Here is a 23,533-nt window from a genome sequence, read left to right as displayed (position 1 = left end):
TTTTTATTTTTTTTTTTTATATTATATGAGAAAAGTTATAAAATGTTAAACATTAAAAATGAAAAAATAAAAAAAAAAAATGTTAAACATTAAATTAAATTTTTTTAATAAATTTTTTTTTTGAATTAAATCCATTTTTGTTTTTTTTTTAAATTAATTAATTAATACATTTGATATATATATATGTATACAGATAGATAATAATATAAATTATATTCTTTATTTTGTTTGTTTTAAAGTTTTTTTTAAAATTTTATCAAAATTATTTTTTTGTTTTACATTCAAAATGTGTGTGTGTGTGTGTATTGAATCATATTAATTTTATATTATTTTCATTTTATGTTTTTGTATTTTTTTTTTTATTTTTTTTTGTAGTTTTTAAATATAAAGAATAAAAATAAATTAATTCATTTCATATTTTTTTTTTTTTGTGTTTTTTTTTTTTTCATAATTTATAATTTAGCAAATTAAATTAATATTTTTATTTTCTTCATTTTTATTATTTTCAATAATTATTTTTTAATTTATTTTCTAAAATATTATTAGATCTAATTTAATATGTATGCAAATATATGTATATATTTTACATATATTTATATTTTATAAATATATTTATTACGCATATATATATATACATTTTTTTATTTTTAATCTACATATTTTTTTTTTAATTTCAAATTTTTTTTTTTTGTATTTATTTTAAATTTTAAATTTTATTCTCAATTGCGACTAACTACATTTTTATAATTATTATGTTTTTTCTTTAATAATAATAATAATAATTAATAATAATAATTAATATTAAATTTAATAATTAATAAATTTTATTTATATTTTTTTTTTTATTATATTATATTTTATGTGTGTGTATGTATATTTTAAATAATAATGATTTATTTTAAAAAATCATTTTTTTTTGTTTTATTTCTTGTTTGTTTTCTTTACATTTTAATTTATTTTTTATTTTTATATATAATAAGTATTTTTGTTTTTTACATAGTTTATTACTATAATAATTGTAATAATAATAATAATATAATATATATATTTTTTTTAAATTATTTTCTTTTCGGTTTCAGTTACATTAAATTGTAAATTTTTTTTTTTATTTCTTATTTTTCATTTCTTTTTTCTTCTTTTCATTCTTATAATAATTCAGGATTCAGTTTTTGTTTTTTTTTTTTGTTACATGTACTTTTACTGTTATATATATGAAAATATATATATATATACATAGATATTTATATATATATACATGTTTTATTTAATATTAACTAATTAATTTTAAAAATAATAATTTAATTCATTTATTTTTTAATATTGATTTACATTTTGATATTCAAAATATCCTTAATTTAATTTAACATGTATATAATATAATATTTAGGTACATATATATATATAAATATGTATATATATTTAATAATATTAAAAAAATGAAAAAAATTGAAAAAGAAAAAATTATTTAATCATTTTTTTTTTTTTGGTTATTGCCTTTTTGGTTCTTGATTGTGAATTTTTAAATCTGCATATACATATATAAAGGATGATATTAATTTTTATTAAATATGTACATTTATTATGGTATATTTGAAAACTAATTGAAATCATCCTTTAATTAAAAATATATATACAAAAAAAAAAATTATTTGTTTAATTGAAAACTGCATATTTTTTATTTTATATTTTTTTTTTTTGCTAGTAGCGCTGGTACAATGTAGAGCTTCATTCTTGTTGCATATTCATATAAATTTTCTTGTTTTATTGATAATTTTGGAGAGTGGAACTTTTTTTTTTTTTCTTAATTATTGGTATTTGGTGTAGAAAAACAAAATTTACATAGAATATTATTAACGTATATATATATATACATATAATAATATGTAAGTATTGTTATTTTATTTTCTTTAATGATGTCCAATTTTAATATTACTAGGTACATTAGAATATGTTTGTTGTCGAACATTTTCAATTGCATTCACCCATTTTAATGCGTAACCATCAGGATCTTCAAGATAGTATGTACGATTTGGCTGAAAAATAAAAAAAAAAAAATTCAAAAAATTAATAAAATATTTTGAAAATAATTTTTTTTTTTTTAAAAATAACAAATTTCTAATTTAATTTGTAATATATTCAATTTATTGTTTTTGTGTGCAAAAAAATTAAACTTAAAATATTTTTATAACAATTAATGAATATGAGGACAATTAATAAATATGTCACGAGGCAATTAAATACTTAAATATCATAATTATTTTTTAATTTTATTTGATCATATACAAAAAAAAAAAAAACTGGAATTAGAATTTCTTTAATAAAGAATTCTTTTATACAATAATTATGGAAAGTTTTTCAACATCTATTAAAAAAAATTAAAAATTTTTATATTTAATTTAAAAGTAATAAAATAAAACGTGCTGCTTTTATTATTAATATTAATTTAATAATAATAAAATGATCAATTTTAATGATAATAATAAAAAAATATTATAAAAAAAAAAAATAAAGTGTCTGAGACACGGGGTTCAACTATTAAAAATAGAACAAACAAAAACAAAAAGTTTAATAATTTTCAAATATGAAAAAATTTGTAAAAAAAAAAAGAAAAGAAATGGCAATAAAATAAAAACTATTATTTTTTAATTTTAATGGTTCTATATAACCGGAATTTATTTAAAAGTGTTACCCTAAATTAATTTCAAATTTTACGGTAACTTAAGTTTCTTAACAATTTTTTTTTCATTTTTTATTGCTTTACTCTTTTATTATTTTTTTTCTTTTTATTATTTTTTTTATAAAATATTATTTGATCATAGCATACAAACAAATCAAAATATTTTTATGAACCGCACCTCTAAAAACTCGATTTTGTGGGAATTTTTTCGCATTTTGCAATTTTATTTTTGTTTTTTTTTTTAGTTTTGTTCAATTCTTGCTTAACATTAGAATTTATAATATTCTACATTTTAATTTATTGGACAATATTGTAATTGAATTTTTTTTAAAACTAAAAAATTCAAATTCAATTTAATTTATAATAATTAATAAACAAATGCTGTTTGATTAAAACAAATTGTTTTATGTTTGCCCATCAATTGTTTTAAAATTTTATAATTGAAAACATACTTAAAAATATTTAAAACTAATTTTCACTAATTAATTAATTAAAATGTCTACTAAATTTTTTGCTTAATTTTCAATTAATTAGCAAAAATACATAATTGAATACGATTTTATAATAGTATATTTTTAGAAGAACAGGAATAATAAGTGTAAAATTATTGTGAATACTCCCAAAATTGCAAAATTTAATTTGTTTATGCTAAAATATTTTTACTTATAGTTTTGCTTATTACAAAATTTTCAAAAATTATTCCAAAACAAGTCATAAGTAATATAAAATTCATTTTGAATATTTAATAAATTAATAAGTCTAATTTAAAATGACGAGAGAACTAAGAGACAAAAAAAAAAATTATATTTAAAATTTGCATAAATAATAAACAGTTAAAAAAATTATATGAAATTTATGGGGCACGTGTTTTGCTTTACTAAAAATATGAACAGGTTTAAATGAGGTGTGAAATTTAATTTTTTTAGCTATTTGTATTTGATTTATCTAACTATGTACATATATATTAAATTTTAAAGATTGAGATTCTATTTTTGTTTTATCTTCAAATATTCATTAAAATAAATTTTATTCTTATATTCTTTTAGCTTTTATTCATTGAATATATTACAAAAAATATTGAATTAGTGGTTTTATTTTAAAAATACTTACCGTATGTACAAAGAATATTTTGAAATTTTTTGGTTCAACTCTTAATTCTGGACTCCATGGTATTTCACCTTTTTTAATCATTGCAACTGGATCAACATACACTAATTTTGGACCAGTTAATAATAATAACATACGTTTTCTAGCAAATAATCCTTTACGTTTATTAACGAAACCTTTTTTTAATATTAATTCACCATCAGCGAATGCATTCCATTTATCTGCTTTTTGTGCCTCAAGGCGATTTTTCATTTCAGTTTCAGTTAAATTAAAATTATCTAAAATTTATTAAAAAAAAATTTAGATAAAATTAACTGAATAATGAAATTTTGTGTATGTATTTGTTTTTTTTTACATTAAAAAAGTAAACTTACTTTTTGGTTCAGTCTTATCTCCCATTTCAAATCCCATTAAACCCAAACCTAATAGTCTTGTTAATTGTTTATCATTTAAACCTGGTTCTAAATTTTCTGGTACTCTATAATGGCTATGTAAATCATCTTCTTTATTAGCACCAGGTAAATATGGATATATTGTTGGTGGTGTTTGTATTCGAATTGTATCCCAATTAATACCATCAAAAAATGGATGTGTTCGTATACTTTCATAACAACCAATTTTATCTTGGGCACCTAAACGTTCTTCTGGTTTTAATTTTAATAAATTTCTGACTAGATCTTCAGCATTTTTATCAAAACCTTCTGGGAATTCTAAATTTAAATTTAAAATTTGTTTAAATATTAAAAATTCTGTATTGCCACGAAATGGTGGAAGACCTGATATCATCTGATATATAATACAACCTAATGCCCATAAATCACAAGCTGGTGATATTGTACCATCTTGTAATAATTCTGGTGATACATATTGTGCTGTACCAACAAAACTACATTTACGACGTCTTGTTCTTGTTTGAGCTTCTTCATTTTCATTATCATTATATAAACGATAATTATTACTACGATATTTATTTGATGATTGAATATAATTACTAGTGCTACTACTGCTATTATTAATATTATGATTATTAATTGGTGATGAAGTTGATGATATTTTTGTTGTTCCTTTTGCTATTGATGTTGTTGTTGAATTTAACATCGCTGATGATGATGATGATATTGATGATGGTGTTTGTATTGTCGATGATAATAAAGATGATGAAGAAGGTGAAGACGGGGATGATGATGATGATGTTGTTGTTGTTGTTGCTGTTGTTGTTCCTAATGATGATGATGTTACATACATATCACGATTATTATCAATTATTTTTGCTGAACCAAAATCAGCAATTAATGTATGCATATTTTCATCTAATAATATATTCTCCGGTTTTAAATCACGATGTACAATACCACGTTTATGCATATTTTCGCATGCTAATACTAATTCAGCAGCATAATGTTGTGTTACTTCTAAATCAAATGAGCCAACTTTATTTATATGTGGTAATAAATCACCATTTTTGGCATATGTCATTACAAAATATAAACGAGATTCATCCTGGAATGTACAATATAAATTAACAAAACCAGGGCAATTACTCATTCGATGCATAACTTCACGTTCTCTTTTAACATATTCTTGTTTCTTTTCACGTATGATATGAGCTTTTTCACAAACTTTAACTAAAAATAAGAAAAAAGAAAAATTGAATTATTAAATATTTCTATTAAATTTTTTTTTTATATATAAAGGTATTAAAAAAATTTTAGAGAGCAAAAATTAAAAATAGAAAATTATAAGATAATAGAATTCTAGGAATTATTGACAAATTTATAACACAAAAATTATTATTTTTTTTTTTTTCAACTTCTTGATAAGATACTCGCTGTATTTCAGAAACTATAACTAAGACAAACGACGACGACAACAGTAAAGGGCAAGAACAATAACAATAACAAAATAAAAATACAAGAAGTAAAACACAAAAATTTAATAAAAAAAAAATCTTATTCCTGGAAATTTTGATTACAAAGTCATCAAGTGTGTGTACGCAACGAAGTATATAAATTGTTGTTTGTTTAAAGATATTCACAAAAAAAAAAACAACAATAATAAAAATACCAACTTCGAATATTTGTATAACAACTTGTCATATCCGCTATTTTAATTGATAATGAAAATTTTTTTTTCATTTTTTTGGTTTTTCAATATACAATTTTGGTTTCGGTTTATGAATGAAGTACTTATACTGATAATAATTATGAACATGAAATTTTTTTTTGAAATTATTGTAATTTTTTCTGATTCTAGTACTTATAAACTGTTCTATAACATAACGAAAAAAAAACGCAATAATATTGACGCCATAGTACACAATATTTGTTTTTGTAAGCTATTAAATATTTATTTTATGCAATTTTAGAAGAAAATTAGAGTACAATTTTAGAGTTACTCATTGATTACATTTAAAATCAATAAGGTTTTTTGATATTATTCACAATATAGTAAGTAATCATTAAATATTTTCATAAATATTTACTCTATGACTGATATATTTTGAAAATATTAGTAGTTTTACGTAAATAAGATTAATAATAACAATAACAAATTATTGTAGTAATAAAAAAAATAAATTATTTATTCTGATAATTACAATTACATTCATTATTATTATTGTGAATACGCAATAAATATGAATAATTTTCGAATTATTATGAATAAATTGTATAAAGTTGAAGTTTGAAATTATTACTGAAGATTTTAATAATTTCAACTATGAAATATCACAACACAAAAGTATCGAATTAATTCATTTTGTGCATTCAACACAAAAAGTATCGAAATTAATATATCGAAAATTTTTATATCGCATATTCACAATATGTGTTATGAAAATTTTCGATCAAAATTCTCTCGACCATTTTAATCCAAAATTTTTATTTGATGACGTATGTAAGTATAATAAATAAATATTTAAAAACAGAGAAAAAATAAATTGTTAAAGGTGCTAAATAAACAAAATTTTATCCGGGTCTCAGAAATGAAATACTTTACATTTGATTGCTTTCAGTGTCACACATTTATAATGTATATATGTATGTATGTACTTTATGTAACATTGACAACTTATATACAATATTATTCATATTAAGTAAGTATACTGATATTTATGTAAAATATTTATTTATATACACATAATTATGTATAAGAAATATGTATAACAGTTACAATTACAAAATTTCAATGTTAAAATGCTAGGAGGTTTTTATTAAATTTTTTTTTCTGAAAACAATTTAAAATTTTTAAAAATTTTTGTGTTTTATTTTAAATATTATGAAAGTAAATATTTGAGTATAACAGTGATGTAAATTTGCGTTTCTTATATATACTTAAATATACATATCTATAAAAATATCTACATATTTACAGTTTTCAGTTGCTTATGTTTTCAATATTTTTTCTGATTTGTTTTTTATTTTAACTTTTCATTCATAATTTTTCATATTATTAGTGATGACAAGTAGAGAAATTTTTTTTTTTTATACTTTGTTACTCTTTTTTTTTTATAACATTTTGATTTTTTTTTTCTTCTTCTTCTTCTTGAATTTTATGTTTTTTATTCTTTAATTTTTTGCTTGTTATTATTTCTGTTAACCTAAATATTTTTCTTTGATTCAAGTAAAATAATAAATAAGAAAAACAAAAGAGATAAAATATAAAATAAAAGAAAAATACAAAATATATATGTACGTATGTTTGTAGGTATGTACTAACAAAAAAATACTACTGAATTGTCAAAATATTGGTAAGTTGAAGTTTTTTGTTCCTTCATTTTCAAATGAAATTTACTATACTAATACTTTAAAAAAAAAAAATCGAAAAAAAAAATTGTATAAAATCGAAAAAATATAAAAAAAAAAGTAAAATTCATTGATGTTGTATTCTTTGATCGTATCGTAAAAATATACCGTTATTAAAGCCTTAAGGTATTTGAAAAATAATGAACAGAGAATGAAGATTTTTTTTTTTTAACCAACCATTCACTTTTTTTTGTTAAATTTATTTGTTTGTTGTTTTATAATTTTTATAATATTTTTCTTTTTTGTTTAATAACGCACACATTTATGAGAAAACAGAAAAACAAGAAACATTTATAAATGAGCATAAATCAAAAATTTCATTATAATTTTTGTTTTAAATATTTTCATTTTTCTTATTATCTTTTCAGAAATTTTAATGATCGGAAACAGTATAACATTGAAAGAGAAAAACACTCAAATATTTATATACGTAGGACGAGTAACAAGTTAAATGTTTATAGCATATTGAGTAAATTGGTCAACAGTATAACTGTTGACGAACACGTTTTATAATGTTATGAAGAATATTATAAATCAATAATGAAATGTCTCAAAGAGAAATGTTTAAATGCCTACACAAGACTTATCAAGTAAAATCTTCTATCAAGATATAACACTAGATGGCGCATACATTTTTATTGTACGAAACGGTTTAAATTGCAGGGTTTTTACTGTATATTTTTTTATGAATATTTTTGTTTTTGATTGATTTGAAGTACGATTTTATAATTTTAATTCGATAGGTTATTTAATCTTCATTAGTATACGCACACTACCACACACATGTCTAAAATATATGGTTGTCAAGTGCATATAGAAAATGTATTAGGAATATAATGTTTGTATACAAGTAATACATACATAAGGAAAAAAATTTTGGTTTTCATTAATTATGTATGTACAAGTATGTATGTGCTTCTTTGACTGAAGACGCTAGTTACGCTAATAGCATACTTTCTTTAATTTATGTTACCGGATAAAAATTTTGAAATATTTTTTCCAAATTAAAGAAAAACATAAAATTATAAAACAAAGTTTTTTTCAAACATTTCTAATATTGACAATTACATTTTTTTTAAAGCCCCTAAACATATGCAATTTTTTAATTAACTAATTATTTAGTATTTTTTAGTATTTATTAGTAATTTTACTAGTATTTTACTCATTTGATCACATTTTCATTTTTACATTCTTATTTTTAACATTATTTCAATTAATATTTGTTTGTACCACGCCGTCTCTCTCTATCTTCTTTAATTCTAACTACGTCATAGCTTCAGTTTTTTTCTGTTATGTCGCATAATGCCTATACATTCCATATTCTTATTATTAAGCATTTATATATGTATTTTTTGTATAGCTACTCTTATTAATTTATATTAATGTTAGTTGTCCACGATTGTATTTATATAATGTTCACTCTAATCATACACACATTTATGTTGTCTTTTTTTTTCTTCAATACAAAAATTTCTTAAGTGTCATTGATCCTTTTCTTCGTGTTTTTGCTCTTTTTTTTCTCTTTTTACTTGAATTATAAATTATGTATCTTTTTTTCTAAAAGTATTTTCTTCAGGTTTTTTTTTCGTATTGTTTCTTATAATGCTCCTCCACATTCTTCTTAAGAGCATTTTTTCGCCATCTTTTATATAAGCAGTTATGTACCTAAATATTCGAAATTGAAATCATTTCTCTAATAAAAAAAAGAGACAAAACAACAAAATAACATAAAACTTCAAACCCAATAACAGAAGAAATGAAAAAACAGAAATAAAAAGCATAAGAGGAAAAAACAAAACTGAATTCCAAAAAGATCAGAGTGAGATTTTTTCTTTTTGTTAATTTTCTTCTTTCTTAGTTATTTCTCGTTGAATTGTAACTTAACTTTGTTTTCTCTTCATTTAATAATCAATATCATCATCGGTCATCAATAATTATCATTATCAATGGAAATATTACCATAGATGCAGAAAAGTATGTGCATATGTATATTGTGTATATGACATTCCATACTATGCCTGTATTATTTCTTAAATACAATATTCATTTTAACCGCGTGCACTCTAACAATCATTGAATAAATAATTAAAATAAATTTTCTAATTATTACGTATGCATGTATTTTTAACAAAGAAAACGCAACAACATTCTAGAAAGTGTTTAATGAAAAAAAATAAAATAAAATAAATCATGACTACAATTTACTTTTACTTGCACTTAACTCTGTTATATGCCTTCTCCCTCTTTAAACTCCTCTCAGCAATAACACAGTCATTTTTTATTACAATAATTTAACGCAATTATTATATTTGCGTTATGAGCTAGAGTTCTCTTGAATGGAATGTATATTTTTTTTTTTGTTATTCTCATAATATAATGATAATCATTATCATTACATCATTAATTTTATAATATTAAGTCTCAAATAATATATTTATGTATTTATGTACATTCAATAATAATAATAACTTAATAATCAACATAATAAAATTTATAATAATCTCAATATAAGCATATACTTTACAAGCCTATTAAATATTTATGTTTTTTTTTTTTTTAGAAACAAACGAAAAGTAATGGGAAGTGTAGAAAAATAAACATTATTAGATGTTAAAAGTATAATAATGAAATTAAATATAGTAAATGAATCGAACATCATAAATATTTCAATATTAATTCATTTTTAGAACAGCATAAATTAATTATGCGCAATAAGGGTACAATAAAACTTGTATAAATTGAAAATACAGTAAAAGCGATTACAGTGGCGCATCCAATACAATTATTCGATTCAAAATGCATAAAGTGATGAACAACACAACAGTAGAAAACATAGATTCAAAAATATCATACAGAAAAACTAAACTATATGCATGGATATAAGTAGAAAATTTAAAGTACATACATACATATATAAAATATGCATGGAATTCCAAAGTAAAAATTAAAAAAAAAAAAAGAGAAAAATAAACAAGATCTCAGAGATCGAATCAATAAAACACACAACAAGTTAAACTTAACATAAAATATGTGAAATTAAATAACAACAATAACAAAAAAAAAAAGAAAACTGTTATACACGAGTTTTATACATGTATAACTGCATTTAAATAATAAAATGCCTGTGCAATAGAACAAGAATATAAAAATTACACAAGACAGTACCTATAACAAAAACATAATATAACAAAATTAAAAGAAAAAATAAAAGAAAACTAAGTAGGCAATAAAGTACAACTTAAATATTTTTCAAAATTATATAAACATAATAAAAACAATAACAGTAAGTAATAACTTAAAAAAAAAAAGAACAAGAACAAGGAGAAAGAAGAGAAAAAATGCCCAAAAGATATTGAACTCTTATAAACACGTACAGTTGTTCTCATTAGATCATAATTCCTTCCGGCGTCTTACTTATTTTTGGTGTTTCATTTCATTTCTTCTATACGTGTGTATGCATTTGTGTTTTTAAATATGGTTTGTTTTTTTTTTTTGTTCATTGCCTTCGATCTTGTCACATAGTTTTGTTTTTTTCTCGTTAATTTTCTTTGATTTTTATTTCCATAAAATATTTGAAGTACCTAAGATTGGATGGAATGGAGAAACTCGAATTTCTTATATTCTTAGTGACAATATACATACAAACATAATGTTGCTCTTTTACTTATTCTTATACTAAATAAAGCATAGCATTATTGAGTATAACAGTTGTTGCTTATTGGGGAAAAGAAGAAAAAGAACGCAAATTATGTATAAAAGATTTAAGCGTGACTCTTTGATATTTTTGTTGTTTTGTTGCGTTTTTTTTTTGTTTCCAGAATAAAGAGAGTGCATTATTTATTATCCAATATCCATCGTTTAAGCATTATTTAATTCTCTCTTTTTTTTGTTGTCGTTTGCTCTCTTTCTTTCTCTCTGAATTTTTCTTTATATTTATTTAGTTCAAGTTCTGTACGTGTACCAAATTTAATCAAAGATTATGTTTGGATTTTTTATGTGCATTATAATGCATTATATACATATGTATATATGTATATGAATTCCAATTATAGAATGCATTACTTACATAATAAATATTTTATTTACTTAAAGTGTTCTTAAATAATTGCTGATTTGCTCTCTTTTTAAGCATTATTTATAGATGAATACGTAAGAAGCTTGTTAGATCACATTCACTGCATATTGTTTTTCTTTATTTTAAATGTTATACGCATGGAAGTAGTAAACATTACGTACAAATATTATTCAATTCATTGCATTTAGATTTCTTATTATAAAAAGAATAGAATTTGACAAAAGAAAAAATATAAAATTTTATAGAATATGGCTGCCCTGCTTTCTATGTTATATTGATATTTAATTTTAACGGATTAAGGAAGAATTTAAAATACCACGTTTTATTTCCCATAGTAAATATCAAATAATAAATAAATTAATTTTTAATATTGGCATTTTAATAATTAACAATTTAAATTGATTCTGTTATACTCTATTATTAAATATAATAAAATATATTTTTTTTGTAATTAAGTTTTAATAAAAAAATATTCGCAATATTTACATAATTTCGAGCTATTGGCGTTAGTAAACTACTTATTTGCTTGAATTAATTAATAATAATTTCTGAAAAGCTACAAATATTAAATAATAAACAGCTTGCTTATTCACTATTATAAAGTGGGAAAAGCGAAAGGCAAACGGATATTAATAAAAAAAAAAAAAATCAACAAAAAAAAATAAATACAAAAATCCATGTGAATTTTTACCGTTCAAATCAAAAATATTAACAGTTTTCATAAAAATATTAAAAATGTTTACTGTGTTTTTGTGCATATAAACAAAATATAATTATTATACTGCATAAACATAATTATATACATATATAGATATACATAGAAAAAACACATTCCTTTCTCACCGTTTGTAGGGAAAAATAACAAAGAAAAGCAAAAAAAAAAAAAAAAAACGTCAACAAAAAATAAAATAAAATAAAAAGAAGAAAATTTCTTAATTTCCATGAGAAAATTTTTATTTTAGTATACCAAATTTAAACTCATATACTCATATATGTACTTATATAAATATGAGTACATTTGCAAGCATATGTATGTATGTATATATTTCCTACTTGAATGCATTTTTCTTATGTACATATATTTTATACATTATACTTATGAATACTTATGAATGTAGCTATAGAAAAAATCAAAAACAAATATTTTTATACACTCTTGTATATGAAGGAAGGTAGGTAGGTATAGGTAGGTAGGTAGTAGATGGGTAAAAAAAAAAAAAAACAATAATTTATTTTACTTGCAATATTGGCGGGAAAATTTTTGTTTTATATAGGTTTTCAGGTTTTCTTTTTTTGTTTTTTCTATTTTCTCTTGTAATTGACACTATAATAGAATATAAAACTGTTATATAATTTTATACGTCATATTTAAATCAAATAACATACATATATAGCCATTAACTTCCATGACATTAAAAAAATTGTTTCTTTCTGTATAATTGATTTTATTAGGTATTTGTACGATATTATGTAAATTATCAGAAACTGTTATATTGCGTTTACAGTATTTGGAAAAAGAAGCAATTTTTATATTCACTTCAGTATGCGTACGTATATACTTAAATATTGATTAAATTAACTTAAAATTTTAAAAATATTAATTATAATAGGTAATAGCAAATTAAATACAGAAAATTTTTTGTTATTAATTCATTTTATTGGTTATTTTTTATTAATACTATTAAAATATATACGTTCGGGTTCAAGAATTTGACTTTTACTTAAGAAAGTTCGTATCTTTCTTTTTTTTTTTTAGTTAAAAGAAATTAATTTAAATTTGAAGTTAAGTTAAATGGTATATGTAATTGAAATTTTTATTGTATAACAGTTTTCACAATACATATGTTATGTGATTAATTAAACAACATTAAAATAAATGAATTTAAGAAAAAAAAACTTTCCAATTTAATTATTGAATTAGTATTAATTTTATTATATATAAATAATTTTCAAATAATGTTATACGTTATATTAATGTCTTTGCTGTATATGCATATGTACATATATATTGTGTATGTTTATGATTCGATCTTTTAAAAAACTATAAACTATATAATATAAACAAAAAAAAAATATAACAAATTGAAAAAAAAAAAATCTAATTTACTGCCACTTATTTGTTGTTTCAGTTTTTCACAAAATTTTTGTTGTTGTTTTTTATATTTTCTCTTTCTTTCCTTTTTTTTCTGCTTTTGTTGCCCAGTGATCCAAATATTTTATTTATTTATAATAATTTTTTTTTCTCTATTTTGTTTTTTTTTTCCTACTTTTATTCTTGTAGTTTTGTTTTTACCAAAAAATATGATTTATGATCTTAAATTAAAGAAGAAAATGGAAAAAACAAAATGAAACCAATACCAATATCGTTATGTATTATTATTTTGTATAACAATATATGTATTTAGTATATTTGTTTAGAAGTTGAAGAATGTAATATGTAAGTACATATGTACTTTATATTTAATAAGGAATAACAACAGTTTATATATGAATATAAAGTGTTTTATATAAGACGATAGTTTGACGATAAAAATCAAATCAAAAATGTAGAGGGAAAAATTAAAGATGAAATTGTTATATTAATAATAAATGATTATATTTGTATATGTTTCTTTTTTTTATTTTGTATATTTACATTTGTATTAGATTATTATAGTTCAAAGAACTTTTCTTATTCTCCCAGGTGGTAAAAATCATTTTTACTTCAATACATATGCACATACAATGAAATTCGAGTATAGTACCGTTTTTACATGTTTTAAATTCTTATATTTTTTTTGTTTTATTTTGTTATACTTAGATTCAAGGAAATTTTTTTAAGAGTTTTCCCTCGAAAAAAATTAAATTCTTTTTTTTCAAACATAAAATTCTCGGTTAATTTTTTGTGTTTTTGTTTCGTGTTGTTTTTTCTTTAATTTGAAAAATTTTTCATTTTTTTCTTTGATTTTTTTTATTTTCGTTTGTATCGTTTTTTTTCTGTTATACAGAAAAAAACCAATCAGGTAGGGTTTAAATATATTTCTTTTTTTCATTTACCTTTTATTATAATTAATAATACTTTTAAATAGTTAGGAAAAGATTTTCTTAGTTTTTCTTCTTTAACTTAAAACTTTTTTTTTTTTAAGATAATTCTTTTTCGGACATTCTATATTTCGGACTCTTTTATTTTGTCCATTATAACTTTTAATTCTTCTTCATTTTGTTTTTTGTTATTAAAATGAAATATGTACAAAAGTATGCATGAATGTACGTTATGTATAATTTATTAAAATAATTTTTGGAAAGTTACTTATTTTTTAGTTACAATATTTTGATTATTGCTGTTATACATTAAAATTTAAATGAAAACGAGAGAATTAAAAAATAATAAGAACTGTATAGGATAGAGAAAAGAAGCTTTTCTGTTTCATTATACATGTTAATGTATAACATAAATTGTTATAGAAAAATTTTAAACTATTATATATATTTAAACCGTTATACAATTTTTTAAACTGTTATACGGTTTTTTAAAAACTGTTATACAATTTGGAAACTGTTATACGGTCAAAATATTGCATTTTTGGAACAAATAATTGTGTTAAAAAAATCAGATCGTTCAACATAGATAATTATTACAAGTTGTGAACAAAATCATAATTTTTGTATTTAATAAATTATGAAATCATAAAAAATTTTTCAATCATAAATTAAAATTTTAAATAATTTATTGTTATTGTATACTGTTATATTCTTGGTTTTTTTTTTTTTGCAAATAAATTATTAAACAATTTTGTTATTAATTCATAAGAATTTTTTTTATGTGCGTATGAAAAATTGAAATAGAAAAATAATAAAAAAAAAATAAGAATTAATTGATAAAGATAGAAAAACGAAATTCAATTGAATAAATCAATAAAATAAAAATTGCATTCCTTTAGTTTTTTTTTTAAAGTTTATTCTATAAATTTATGAAAACGTACACACAAAAATTTTTTATTTTATCAATTGATAATGTACTCATGAGCTGTTATATACATATAATATGTGTATATATAAGGAATAAGCACAACTTTTTTTGTTAATTTTAAAAAACAAACATCATAAAACAAAGTCAAAGAAAATGAATTGCAATTTTCAATTAAGATCTTAAATAGCACGTACGTAAATACGTAATACATAATTACATTACATACATTTATGTATAAAATTTGATAGTGATATACTGCAAAGAATAAGTCCAATTATATATACATATCTGTAAATATTCATATAAGTATAAACCAACTTATTTTATATATGAATGTGTTTATCGGACAATATAAATATACATGTATAATAGTTTGTTGATTAAAAAAAATTTGCAATGATCAAATGATCTATGAGTATTATATATTGTTTTATAATTGAGAATGTATCAACTTATACACATACGTACATACATATTCTAAAATATATAAAATAATGTGATATAGATATGTATAACAGTATTCATTCTTCAATTATATTTTATTTATTTTATTCATATAATATGTATAATAAACTATCTTTTGAAAACTTAAGAAAAAAACAAAAACAAACCGAAATAAAAAAAATATATATACAAGTATATATATGTATTATAAACATAGGCATATCAGTATATATAACATTATTCTTGTTTCTTTTATAATGGAATTTATGGAATGTTTGCAATTTTCTTAAGTATAACTTTTAATATGCATTCAATATTAAAAAAAAACCAAACAAGAAGCATAATACATATTTTAAGAACAAAAAAAAAAAAAAGCGGAGAAAAATACTAGACATTACCAGTTTTATCAACTCTAAAGTAGAAAAAAAAAATACTATCTACATATATTTTTATACATTATATATATTGTATAACATTATTTATTGCATATTATATGCACTTTTTGTTATGAAAAAAATCATGATATATTTAGAAAGTAGTAAGAAAAAAAAAGTTAGTTACATTCTTTTAAGACAGTATTCTTAATAGAATAGAAAAAAAATGGTAATAAAACTATTAGTACAGTATGAAATTATTTATTATACATTATACGAGTATAACACATAACTATTTATTTAAAAAGTATAATGATGTAGTTATAGAAAATAAAACTCTTAAATTTTTTTTTTTTTGTTGTTTGTGATAAAATTACACATCTTCAATGAATATTTATACTAATTTAAGGAGGCTGCCAATAAAATTATATATGTATAACACATTGAATATAAATAAGGAAAAATATATATGTATGTAACTTAGATTATGAAATGGTTTTAATGAACAAGAGAACACTAAATATATTGTTAAAAAAAATTCAATTATCGTTATACTGCACTATTCAATATTCGTATATTTAAGTATATTCTGTATAACACTATTCAATATACTCAAATTTTTATACTTCATTTAACATTCTCTCAGCTCAAAGTCAAAAAGAAAATTTTAAATAATTTGTTTTAATGATTTTATAAAAGAAAAATGCAGCTGGTTTTTGGAGCTTTTTTAAAATAATTTTTTATCATTTGGTAACCCTAAACATTTTGCACATAGACACAAGCATGTATATTTTTTGTTTTTTTTTTTTTTTATATATTTTATTTGATTTTATAAATAATTTACTATTCTATCTCTCTTATTAATTTCTTATTCTTGAAACTTTGTACTTGAGTTTTTCTGTTTTTTTTTTTCAATTCTATTTTATACTTGAAAAAACGTAAAACTATAAAGAAAAAACAAGTAAAAAAAAACTTTTTTGCTTAATTTTTATTTCTTTTTTTTTTTTTTGTTTTAGTTTATCCTATTTTTTTAACGTTGTTTATTGAGTTGTGTGTATGTGCAATGTAGAGTAATTTTATTTTTCAATATTTTATAATGTAATATATGAGTATGTATAACAATATAATGTGCTGTTTTTGTTACACTGATTTAACATAAAAAACTTAATAATATAAAAATATATATACATAATATTAATGCAGTTATAAATGTATAGTCATATAGTGTTAAACACAATAAAACTTTAGAGAGAAAAAACAGAAACGAATGAAAATAATAAGCAGCAAAGTGCATTAGTGTAAACAATTCTCAATATAATATTGATCTAGTTTAGAGGATTTTTTTTTCTCTTTTTCTATTTTTTTGTTTCTTTTTGCGCCTTTACATACTTTTATACTTTATTTTAATGCAAAATTATTATACAATCAATTATATATGTATGAATAATATAATATGTACGCTTGTTATTATTATTGTACTTATATGCACCTAAACTTTCCTCTACAATCAATTCAACATGTAAAGTACATAAAAATGTTTAAGCGTTAGAAAAAAAAATTGACTGCTCATTAAAATGGGGTGGTGAATTGAAGACATCAACAGCACAATTACTCACATTATATTAAATTAGTTATTTTTACAAAATTATGTAGTTAAAAAAAAATAGAAATTAAAGGTGATGATTTTTACAGAGTTTGCGGTTATTAGTTGATTTTATTGGTTTTACTAACGCTGTTATAATGTGGTTAGTAAATCAATAATTTTCTAACTGATATACAAGTTTTTTGTTTTTATTTAATATACATTAAAAAAAATTTTCATTATTATGAATTTTTTCATAATAAATTCAATATAAATAGATTTTTTTTTTAAATATGTATAGATAGTTCAAGATTATTATATATCAATTTAAACTTTTATACGGAAATTATTTATTATTTATACTTAATTTCTTTGTTTATTTGTTATATTTAAACAAAAATTGTTAAAAAATTTGATTATATGAAACAATTGTAAACTGTTATACGACATTCAAAACTGTTATACAAAAAATTATTTTTTTTGTTTTAGTTAAATATATGCTAATTATAGCCGAAAAATATGATATTTTATTTTTCACAAATCAAATCAATAGATTTTATTTACCTTCTCTATATTTATTAATAATCTCTATATTATTACAAAACAACATTTCTGACATCATTTAAGTTAATGGTACATATATTGTTGTACAAGATAAAAACTAATCATTTAAAGATAGCTACAATATTTCATACAACAATAAATTAATAAAATGACGTGTAGGTATATACGTATATAATAGTTAACACGCATTTTATGTTTAATATTATTTTTTATATATAAGAAAAAAGTGATATTAAATTTGAATTTTTATTATTCTTTTATTTTATTTATAAATTCCTTGTAATTTTTCTTATTTTTTTTTTTTGCTTATTTTTATTCCTTGTATTTATTTTCAATAATATTAATTTTTGTTTTTATTATTATTCATTTTTACGCATATTTATTCAATTATTAAAAATTATTTATAATAATATTTGGTATATAAAACACATATATTATTATTATTAAATGTTATTGTTATACAAGAGAATTTTATATTGAATATTAAATATAAATAAAAAATTACATCTTAAAATAGTTATAATAAAATACATATTTCGTATACTTATTATATGTATGCATATCTGTATAAAGTTATACAGATTATGTATATGTGCGTCTAATAAAATTTTTACATCATTTTAGTTTTGAAAACAAGTTGATTGTATAATAAGAATTTTTATTTTTACTTTTTTATTATTGTTTATTAAAAATAAACAAGTTGTATTTATTTTTTTTCATTTTGTTACAATATTATTCGATTCGATTATATAGATTATTAAAATAAATGAGATATAGTTTTATTATAGAAATTTATAAATATGTATGCGAATGTTAATTTTCGTTATGTTTATAATAAAAATAGCAAAAAAAAAAAAAAAATATGAAATTTATATTAACAGAGAATCATCGATCAGGAAGTAAAAACCAAAAATTTTCGTATTTTTCGTATACAAATTGTTATGTCCTCTAATTTGTGGCTTTAAAAATAGCAGCAAAGAAATTAATGATTGCTTAAAAATTATTAATATTTGTCTTTTTAATTTGTTAATCAATAAAAATCGTGACAATGAACAAATGTTTATAACATTAATAATGAAGTTATTTATATACAACCATATAAAAATAAATTAAGAAAAAATATTTGGAAGGTAAACACTTAAATCTTTAATTTTAACATCCTTAAAATATAACAATATTCGCTTTAAAGCCTAAATACGTGTATACCTTTTATATATATATATATGTATATATGTATTAACGTATAAAAAATTAAATATCCCTACAAATTAATTTAATTTTTTAAAGTGACAAAACAATCATAAATAAATTTAACATTAACACTTTCCATTTAAATTTAAGATAATTATCATCTTGTAAATTAGGTGGGTAAATTTCCATATGCATATTACTCCAAAACATTTACATACATATTTATATAAAATGCTTACGTCAAAAAAAAAATATATATATATATATAACAAAATAAAGATAAATTAGGGATTTTCCTGATTTAATAACCAATTAACACGAAAAAGAGAGAAAAAAATCTAGCATACAATACATATATAAGGAATTTATAAACCACATATAATAACAATATAACATGGTTTACCACTTTCTTTTCGGTACATTTGTACTTTCATTCACATTCGTTGCGTATTTATTTTATTATACACATGTATAACAAAGATATATTCAGAATACCCATATATAAAAGAAAAAAAAAATTATGAAGAATACGGAAAAGAAAACAAAATTTTGTTGATTGTCATACAAAAAAAAAAAAAAAAAACAGAAATATGTGTATATATAAGCAATTTTCAGTTGAACATACGCATACGAATGTGATATAACATGCATGTTGATATATATTATACATATAATATTAATGTTTCCGTGCGTATTTAGTCGCGTGCTGCTAACACCTTACAATATACCGATATATTATTTTTTTAGTCTTTATTTTTTTTTGTACTTATTTATTTATTGTTTATCCTTTTGTTGTCCTTAAATACTTATATATATTATATGCGAATATCGTTTTTTCTCTGTTTCTTTGCTTTTTTCGTCATTTCCTTTTAAAAATAAAAACGTAAAATCAATCATATTACTTTCATATTTGTTCCAATTTTATTTTTTTTTTATGCTTTGTAATAAAATACAATATTATATTATAGGTAATGCATTTATTTTGAAAATGAAAATGGAGGGAAAAAACTAGAAACTTTTACTTAATATTTTTCGTTGTACATGTTTTTTTTTTTATAATTTATTATTCAAATAAAACATGTTATTTCTATTATAATGTTAAATCACATGAAATATTACTTAGATATTATGTATATGAAAATAAAAACTAAATATATACTCGTATCTTACGTCCATATGTATATACTTATATAGTAAAATTAATTTGATAAAATTAAATTTCAAGAAAAAAAATATTTCACATTCTAAAAATGATGATTCTAGCATATTTATCAAAAATAAATCATAAAATAAAACTGTTATACAAACTGTTATACAGATTTTAAACTGTTATACAATGTCTTTTTTGAACAAAAAAAAAAAAAAACGAATAACTTTAAATTGATAGAAAAATACAAAATGATTTTTTGTAGTCAACACCTTCAATTTTAAATGCTTTTTCGTTCAATAAATATGTTTAATAAAAAAAAAAAATTTTTTTTTGTTTTTTGTTTTTAGATTTTTCCTTTTAAGTTGACAGATGTTTCATTACAAAAAAAATATATGAAAAATTTAAAGTTGATCAACCTTTAGGCAAGAAATCATCGTCATGAAGAAAGTCCATATGTATACCCAATGTACCATTAAAACTTACATATGCATAGCATACATACTCTGTTTTGTATTCATACCGATGCATGTACAAATACAAAAGCATGATGTCAATATTTAAAAATATTAAACAAATGCGGTGCATTACCTTTAAGAAAATTTTCGGGTGTAGTACAAAAAATGTACCTCCAAAAAAAAAAATTTAAGGAAAATATTGTGTAGAGAACAACAGAAAAAAATTAATATACATTGAAGTATGTATGAAAACACATTCGTAAATGTATACGTATGTATGTATATTGTATAAGCAATCGAGGAACAAAAAAAAAAAATTTTAGTCTTTAAGAATGATTTTTTTTTCTTTTTGTTTTTTTCAATATTCATTCTTTGTTTGGCTTCTGACGGTATAATATGTTTTTTTTTTTTTAATTTCACGTTCATATCTCTATATAAACACATTTGATATAATGCATATACATGTATGTATATGTTTGTACACATGTTTGTGTAATATGATTTTTATACCTGAAAAGGTAAACGAACGATCCTTACAAAATTGCATCTGCTCCATTTTTATACAGGTAGACGACATATATCAAGGAAACAACAACGTGGAAAAAAAAAACAGAAACCTTTTTCTCCTTTTCAGAGAGGTTTTTTTATTTAATGTCTAATGTAAGACGATGTTATAAGGCGCAAATACGGTATACATGTGCTATATATTTATACAGGATAATAAGGATATTTACTTGAACATAAGATGAAAGATATAGAGTAAGCAAAATAAAAGAAAGGAAAAATTTTAAGGTAACCAGAAAAAAAAAAAGAGAAATCTCTTAAAAATTGATGTTCACATTGATTTTGATTTTTTGTACATTAACTATTTTCTCTTCTTTTACTTATTTTATTATTTTTCATCTTTTGTTTTTGATTGATAAATGCCAGGATACAAAATAAACATTAATCCCAGGTAAGAAGGTACCTACATTTGCACAAATATTGTAAATTTTTAGTAAAATAAACTCATAGTTAATGAAATTTACATCTGCCAACTACAAATAGAAAAATAATAATAAAAATAAAAAAAAGTAAAATCACCACCACAGGTAATAAAAATCAAAAAGTTATAAAAATAAATACAAAAAAAAATAATCGTAAAAGAAAATTTTTACGTTCAAAGAAATTTTTTTTTTTTTTTTGTCTTCTAATCTTCCTTAAGGAAGAGAAAATTTCAAACTCTATAAGTCTAGGACTGAACAAAAAAAATAGTTTTATTTTTTTTTGTTATTGTTTTTGCTTTTGGTACAGTCACTTTTTTTTTCGAAAAATTCTTTAAAGTAATTTGAAAAGCGTTGCATACCATGCTTTCATATTAAAGAAAATAATTAAAATCAAACAAAACAGAAAAAAAAATAAAAAAAAGGAACACGATATCCTTAATAAGAAATATAATAAAAAAAAAAAAAATAATAAAATTTTTTAAAAATATTAAAGTAAAAATTCAATCGAGACCACCCACCATCCTTAAAATCTACACCAACGATAAATTAAAGAATAAGAAACAGAAAACAAAAGCAAAGAAAAAAATTAAAAATTAATTATTTTTTAATTTAGCTCAATAAAATATAACAGTATAATAAGGTAATTTTTATGGTGAGTATAACAGTAGAAATAATTTATATACTTATATATAAAAAATTGGAAAATTTTCAATGACAACCTAAAATATTTAATTTATTTTTAATTTTAGAGAAAAATAATTAATTTATAATAATTTTATAAAATATTAATAAGAAAAAAATTCACGCAATCATGGCAGTCTTTAACAGAATTCAAAAATATTAATTATAATGTTTAACAGTTTTAAGATTTACCATTTCGATATTTTCATCTTTTGGTTTATATTATTATGTTCCCATTGTACAGATGTACAGGTACAGTTATGCATGTTAATATTAAACATTTTTTATGTATTATACTTAAATGCTATCATATTTCTCGAAACTTAATATTTAAATTCAAATTTACTAAATGAAAGACGATATAATATACACGCTTTTAATATTTACAGAAAATCACTTATTTTATTGTTATACACATTAATGAAATTCATTATTATACAACTTACTTTTATTTTATATTAAATAACTTATATACATATATACACGTAAAGTTAG

The 23,533-nt window shown here is 20.2% G+C and overlaps 1 protein-coding gene across 2 annotated transcripts in view; it reads right to left on the bottom strand.

The window, feature by feature from the left end:
* Positions 1-1,395: 1,395 nt before the first annotated feature.
* The window catches only part of LOC129613550 (3-phosphoinositide-dependent protein kinase 1), a 71,510-nt gene continuing 49,372 nt past the window's right edge, over positions 1,396-23,533 (bottom strand). The window contains exons 4-6 of one of the 2 annotated variants that reach the window (XM_055527665.1): positions 4,159-5,409; positions 3,788-4,062; positions 1,396-2,033 (exon numbers count right to left, since the gene is read on the bottom strand). In XM_055527665.1, coding sequence (XP_055383640.1) covers positions 1,908-2,033; positions 3,788-4,062; positions 4,159-5,409 — 1,652 coding nt within the window. In that variant the 3' untranslated portion in view covers positions 1,396-1,907. The remainder of the gene's footprint in view (positions 2,034-3,787; positions 4,063-4,158; positions 5,410-23,533) is intronic. The other variant, XM_055527664.1, reaches the window with a different exon arrangement.

The sequence above is a fragment of the Condylostylus longicornis genome, unplaced genomic scaffold (genome assembly GCF_029603195.1).
Source record: "Condylostylus longicornis isolate FDR11 unplaced genomic scaffold, ASM2960319v2 ptg000084l, whole genome shotgun sequence".
NCBI lineage: Eukaryota > Metazoa > Arthropoda > Insecta > Diptera > Dolichopodidae > Condylostylus > Condylostylus longicornis.
The sequence above is the reverse complement of the archived record's forward strand: the minus strand, read 5'-3'. Positions and strand labels throughout refer to the sequence as shown.